The 7,468-nt window shown below is 45.2% G+C and overlaps 1 protein-coding gene across 1 annotated transcript in view; it reads left to right on the forward strand.

Moving 5' to 3' along the window:
* Positions 1-6,672: 6,672 nt before the first annotated feature.
* DCHS2 (dachsous cadherin-related 2) overlaps positions 6,673-7,468 on the forward strand; it is a 298,657-nt gene continuing 297,861 nt past the window's right edge. The window contains 1 exon segment of the mRNA XM_027769135.1: positions 6,673-6,711. Coding sequence (XP_027624936.1) covers positions 6,673-6,711 — 39 coding nt within the window.

The raw sequence follows: 7,468 nt of genomic DNA on the forward strand, positions 1-7,468 counted from the left end.
CCCTGCTGTCAGCACCCTTTCTAACTTCCGCAGGCCCTTCCCCAGGGGATAGATAAGAAATCCTTGGGGCCAGCAGACGGCATGCTGGTTATGTCACTGGACATGGGGCCAACTGCAGTTCGAGCGCCAGACCCGGTGGCTAGAAACTCACGCGGGGCGTATATGTGTGTACCCCAAATTCTGAGAGGAGGTTGTGGTCGGCGAGTTCTCACTCCCTGTCTCTATGTCTTTCTCTGTCTCTCTGACAAATTCCCTAGAGATAGGGAATCAAGGATTGGGGGAAAAAAAGCAAAATATACAGGAAACAAGAAATGGAAAATTATCTGTTGATGATAATGCATATATTGATGTGCTGGATTGAGCCGACCTACAGTGTACTCTGGATGGGAAATCTCATTCTGTATGCTGTAATGATGTACAGTGAATGAATGCAAATAAATAAATTTAAGTAAAAAAAGAGAAAGAAACTCTCTGTATTTCATATGGTTCTCATCACTTGCCTGTAAGTACCACTTTTCAATAGTTGGGCACTTATTAATTGATTTATTTTATATGTAGAGAGAGAGAGAGGGAGAGAGAGAGAGAGACCAAGCCCCAACGATGCCTTTTTCCCCTCTCTTTCCTTTAGGTTTTTGCCCTAGGGTGCGTGTGCCACTGGAGAGAGACAGAGTGAGACACACAGAGAGTGGAAAGTGAGAAATCACCCCCTCGGGGCAATGGCCACGCTGCAATTCTATCTCCTCTATTCTCCTTTTGGGATTCTGGGCATGTGCCTGGTGTGAGTTCCAAAGGTCACCAGGTCTGAGACTTGAACTGCGGCTGACTAGGTGGGAGTGCAGTGAGGTAACCATTACGCCATCTGCTGGCCCCCAACAGTGTCTTCACACTGTGCCCGCCCTCAGCCAGCCAGCATCGTGGGCATAACCGTGCCTGGCATGTACGGGGCGGGCCCTCAGGATGTGAACCAGGGCCTTTCACGTGGCCCAGCAGCACAGACACGGGTGCCTGCCGCACTGCTGTGGGGGCCACCTGGTTCTTCCCGCTGCATCCCCAAGCGGTCACTTCCCTGTGGCTCTTCTACAGCTCCACCGTTCCTGCGAACACGCCGTCCAAGCTCCTCTGTCTGCAGCTTTCTCAAATGTCTTTGCAAAACTAACGTTCTCACTGATCTCCATGACGACGCAGAAGAAGATAATCTGCTCAGAGAAAATCGCGGGGGGGTAATAACCAGGGAAGCGCTCCAAACGACCAGGGCAGACCGTGGCCGCCGAGCAGCAAGAACTGACGGGCTCAGACGCCAGCCCACCACTCCCCGCCCGTGAGCTTTGCTCACTCTCCTGGACCTCAGCTTCTTACCTGTAAGATGAGTGTGATACTTCACAGAGAAGTGCAACCCAAGGACGGCTCAGCCAAGGATGAATAGCATGGGCAACAGTGGTCCTAGATGATTCTAATGCTGGGACCAGCAGATGGCATAGTGGTTACATTGCTGGACTCCCATGTAGTTGACCGCAGTTCGAGTCGCGGACCCGGTGGTGTAAACCCACTCTGGGCGCATGTGCGTGCGTGCCTAAGATCCGGAGAGGAGAGTGGAGGAGAGTGGAGAAGAAGGGATTGTGGTGTGGCCATGTCCCCTGGGGAGTGATTTCTTGCTTTCTGTGTCTCTGTCTCTTTCTGTCTTTCCAGTGAGCTCACGTGCCCTGCAGTAAAAAAAAAAAAAAAAAAAAAAAAAAATCTCTCTTGAAAAAAAAAGCAAAAAATTTCCTACCTCGTAGTCATTATGATGTCGTGGCCCAGCGCAGCACCCACACGTCCGCGGTGCCCATACATCCGCGGTGCTGCCGGTGTGCCCAGGTCTCCTGTGGTGCTGTGTTGGGGGGTACAATGCACACTGTCCTGGTGGTGATGACGGCTATGCTGCCGTGATTGTTGTATGTGTGTATTTTTAACCTGTCAGAGCACGCGTGAGGTCTCTGAGAGAGACAAAGTCAGACAGCACGCCCCTATGGGAGATGGTCACACCACAGTCCCTTCTCCTTCATTCTCCTTTTGGGATTTTGGGTACCTATGCACGTGTGCTAGGCATGGTTTTTAAGCTGTCAGGTCTGGGACTCAAACCAGGCTGTTGGCCATGTGGGATCCAGCTACCTTAACTGCCAGGCCACCGGCTAGTCCCCTGTTTATTATACTGTACTTAGAACTTTTAAAAATTTCTGGAGGGTCTATGTGCTTGCCAGAGAGTTAGACAGACAGAAGAGGGACAAAGTACCCCTTCAATGGGCTCTCCTCCACCCCTCCACCCTGCTGGGATTTGGGGCACACATGCCCCGAGTGTTTTCCAAGCCACTGGGACTGAAATTCAGTCTGCTGTCAGCCGCGTGGGATCCAGTTTCCTAGACCTTAGGCTCCGGACAGGCCCTGCTATACTCTATGTTTTGATCATCGTTTGAGTTCTGTTCTTTCTCATTATGAACGATGCCTGTAGAGCGGAGTGCTGAATCACACTGCCAGCAGCCTCAACCCAGCTCGTGCGAGCCGCGTTCCTGACAGCATGGTTCCCCCTGGGCTGGGTTTCATCTCTGTCATTGGTTTATCTTGGTTCCTCCAGCGGGAGCTGTGGAAGGGCAGACAGTGACACTGACGACCCCAACCTGGGGAGGCCTAGGCTCATGTGTGGCCCTCTCTCTTATTTCTTTTAATAAAGCAGTTTAAGAAATGAAAAAAGAAAACAGAAAAAAGCTTGTTTTAATATCACTGTACCATGTGTTTTAAGTTGTAACAAAGGAGTTAAAACATTAAAAGCGTTACAACGGTTCTCAAATAAAAAGGTTATGGAAAGCAAAGCTCAATTTATTGATGAAATAAAGGTATTTTCTATAACGTTAATGCATCCTGAGCGCACAGTATTTATGAAATCCGCAGCCGTCTGCAGGGGTGTCCTTCGTCCCGTCATTCACTCACCTGCCAGAGCAGCTTCAAGCCCTGCAAGCTCCATTCATGGGAAATGCCCTAAGAGGTGCACCATTTTTTATCTTTTATCCCACAATTTCTGTGTACATTTTCTATGTGTAGATATGGTTAGTTACATGAATACGATTGTGTCATAATTGCATACTGTGAGGGTTTGTAGCCTAGGCTGGGTCGTGCAGTTGAGTTATTGGCAGGCTACACTGTCTAGGTTTGTAATGCTGCCCAGTGATGTGTTTCTTTCTTTTCTTTTTTTAAATTTTTTAAAGAATTATTATTATTATTATTTTTGGCCATAGGGGATGTATGTTCATTAGAGAGAGACAGAGAGAGAGAGAGGGAGAGAGAGAACAACAGACAGTCAGAGGGAAAATGGGAAATGAGAAATCACTCCCTGGGGGGATGGCCATGCCACAATCCCTTCTCCTCCATTCTCCTTCTCCTCCATATTCTCCCCCTGAGATTTTGGGATATATATATATATATATATGGTCCCTGTGTTATCTTAAAACTTATTTGCTTATTAGAGAAATGCTCGTGTTTCTTCTACTTTACTAAACTGAATTTTCAATTCTAGAATACTGATCAGAAAATCCAGTGAAGGGTATCGTAGAGTGGGCAGGAAATCTTGAATTCAAGTTCATGTTTGAATATAAAACCTAAGAACTAATGGGAAAATCAATGTTCAAAGTTCCTGATTTTCCATTTGCTTCTAAACGAAACCACTGTTTACAAAGAATGGGTCAGTGAAAGATGAAGGGAAAAAATGAATTGCTTTTTCTTTATTTTTAGACTCAAGTAAATACTTAGCAATAATACAGTGTACAAAATGAGTCGAAGAAGCTCAAAAATAAATTCAAGAAATCCCATGGAATGATTAAAATGAGGAAGACTGAAAGAACTCCTCACACTAAAGCATCTCAGGGCCATTCCTAGTTACTGCTCAAACCTCAACCTGAACAGACTCGCCCAGCCACCCACCGTCAGCCCCCAGCAGATCCAGTTGTCCAACACAGGGGGGGCTCTGAAGAATTCATGGAAACGGGTATTGTGAAAACACAACGCACGGATTTCAAAATTTCTTGCATTGAAATTAACTTGTACTGTTATCGGATGGGAAAGTTGCACTGTTTTACATTAAATCCTCAGTTCTTTAGTTCCAGATCGCTAAGATTAGACTCCTGCCTGGAGACACAGAATGAAAAACCACAAACGTGTGTAAAGTAGGCAAAGAGAAGTTTTAATAGGAAAGTGAAGATTTATAATAGAAAATAAACATGCCCCCCGTGCCTGAAAGACGTGCAGGTAGGCAGCTGTCAGAGGACAACAGCACCGGGCGTTGTTCGGGTGCTACTTTTAGTGTGAGAGTCGGTAATGAATATTTCTGAGCGGGATTCTATCATGGAGTCTGGTCTTTGTTTGAAAGCTGTGGCCTTTTCTTTCTTCCTTCCTTTCTTTCTTTCTTTCTTTCTTTCTTTTTTAAGAATTATTTATTTAGTTTTATTTATTTATTCATTTATTTTAATTTGACCAGAGACACAGAGAGAGAGGGAAAATGAGAAAGCAAGCCACCAGACCAGGGACTCAAACCCTGGTCAGCCATGTGGGAATGTCCAGCGCCTTATCCACCATGCATTTCTCTCTCAGATGAAGAGTCTGATTATCAGGCATGGTCCGTGTGGACTTGGAAGGTATGAGCACCAAAGATGGGCAGACTATTCAGTTGGTTTATTGCTGCAGTGAGAATTGGGTTGTAGACCCAGCAAGCCATCCGAGTGGTGAATTTCTGTGTGTATATGTGTTTCTTTCTTTTCTTTTTTTAAATTTTTTAAAGAATTATTATTATTATTATTTTTGGCCATAGGGGATGTATGTTCATTAGAGAGAGACAGAGAGAGAGAGAGGGAGAGAGAGAACAACAGACAGTCAGAGGGGAAATGGGAAATGAGAAATCACTCCCTGGGGGGATGGCCATGCCACAATCCCTTCTCCTCCATTCTCCTTCTCCTCCATATTCTCCCCCTGAGATTTTGGGATATATATATATATATATATGGTCCCTGTGTTATCTTAAAACTTATTTGCTTATTAGAGAAATGCTCGTGTTTCTTTTACTTTACTAAACTGAATTTTCAATTCTAGAATACTGATCAGAAAATCCAGTGAAGGGTATCGTAGAGTGGGCAGGAAATCTTGAATTCAAGTTCATGTTTGAATATAAAACCTAAGAACTAATGGGAAAATCAATGTTCAAAGTTCCTGATTTTCCATTTGCTTCTAAACGAAACCACTGTTTACAAAGAATGGGTCAGTGAAAGATGAAGGGAAAAAATGAATTGCTTTTTCTTTATTTTTAGACTCAAGTAAATACTTAGCAATAATACAGTGTACAAAATGAGTCGAAGAAGCTCAAAAATAAATTCAAGAAATCCCATGGAATGATTAAAATGAGGAAGACTGAAAGAACTCCTCACACTAAAGCATCTCAGGGCCATTCCTAGTTACTGCTCAAACCTCAACCTGAACAGACTCGCCCAGCCACCCACCGTCAGCCCCCAGCAGATCCAGTTGTCCAACACAGGGGGGGCTCTGAAGAATTCATGGAAACGGGTATTGTGAAAACACAACGCACGGATTTCAAAATTTCTTGCATTGAAATTAACTTGTACTGTTATCGGATGGGAAAGTTGCACTGTTTTACATTAAATCCTCAGTTCTTTAGTTCCAGATCGCTAAGATTAGACTCCTGCCTGGAGACACAGAATGAAAAACCACAAACGTGTGTAAAGTAGGCAAAGAGAAGTTTTAATAGGAAAGTGAAGATTTATAATAGAAAATAAACATGCCCCCCGTGCCTGAAAGACGTGCAGGTAGGCAGCTGTCAGAGGACAACAGCACCGGGCGTTGTTCGGGTGCTACTTTTAGTGTGAGAGTCGGTAATGAATATTTCTGAGCGGGATTCTATCATGGAGTCTGGTCTTTGTTTGAAAGCTGTGGCCTTTTCTTTCTTCCTTCCTTTCTTTCTTTCTTTCTTTCTTTCTTTTTTAAGAATTATTTATTTAGTTTTATTTATTTATTCATTTATTTTAATTTGACCAGAGACACAGAGAGAGAGGGAAAATGAGAAAGCAAGCCACCAGACCAGGGACTCAAACCCTGGTCAGCCATGTGGGAATGTCCAGCGCCTTATCCACCATGCATTTCTCTCTCAGATGAAGAGTCTGATTATCAGGCATGGTCCGTGTGGACTTGGAAGGTATGAGCACCAAAGATGGGCAGACTATTCAGTTGGTTTATTGCTGCAGTGAGAATTGGGTTGTAGACCCAGCAAGCCATCCGAGTGGTGAATTTCTGTGTGTATTTGGAGTGGCAGGAGGGAAGATCACTTTTCCAGGGGCAGGAGCCGGGTGACAGGGAGGAGCGCTCACGGTCTGGCTGTGAACCACGGGTGTGGGGGGGGTGGCAGATGTTCTCAGGGCCGCCCATTCCTTTCTATCTGCCTGCTGGTCACAGGACTTTTGTTTCATTTTTGCACGAACTTTTGAAGTCCCCTGAGTTTAGTAGAGTGTCACTACATGCGAGGTGCTGTTCCAGGTGCTGGGATCAAGAGGGTCAGGTGCATACAGAGGGCAGTAGCTGTACTAATTCAGTAAGAAAACGAATGAGACAAGCTGCTTGTGGGTACTGAGAGGTGCCAAGGACGACATGGAAGGTGCTGGGCAGACGGTGGAGGGGCTGCTTGAGGTAGGCTGGCCGGGGGAAGACTTCTCTAAGCAGGTGGCATTTTGAGTTGAGACCTGCACGAGAAAGAACAGATCTTTGCAAAGCAAAAAAAAACATTCCCAGGCATAGTAAGTTCTAACAATTCAAAGGTCCCACCATCAGAGAGAAGCAGTATGGCTGAGTCCAGAGTGGAGGTAGGAGACAAGGTCTATTGGCAGGAGTCTTAATTATAATTCAAGTATAATGGAATTTTATTGCAGGTTCCAAGCAGAAGGAAACATGATTTGAGTTAGCTTTAAAAATATCAATCAGACGTGAGCTCTAGAATTAGTAATGAGGGGTGAGAGTGAAGGGGAGGTATTAGGAAGGGTGAGATTCAGTGGTTAAGGTGAAAGGAGGTCAGTGTTGGCAAGTCTCCATAAGCTCTTTAATGGTTCAGGAGTCTCCTCAGGGAGAGGAAGCTGAATTTATTCTAGGAAGGTCTCCACTGACATGCAACCTATCTGCTACAAAATAATTTTATTGTCTGACTGTCAGACGATTGTGGATTAGCAATTGCACAGAGAACCGAATGCAAAAAGGATTTCACTGTAGCTGCAAAGCACCCAGGCCAGCCTTCTGGTCCTCCCTGAAAGAGAGGCACAGTCTCTCGGAAAGGAGCCGAAATTGCAGAAACCATTTGCTAAATGCGGCCAGCCATTCTCAGGAAGGCAGGTCCCTCCTCGGCGTCCTTTATTCCAGGCCATTTATCCACTCCTAGCGATTGTTATGGACAGTT

The sequence above is a fragment of the Tupaia chinensis genome, unplaced genomic scaffold (genome assembly GCF_000334495.1).
Source record: "Tupaia chinensis unplaced genomic scaffold, TupChi_1.0 Scaffold148680_1, whole genome shotgun sequence".
Classification (NCBI taxonomy): Eukaryota; Metazoa; Chordata; class Mammalia; order Scandentia; family Tupaiidae; genus Tupaia; species Tupaia belangeri.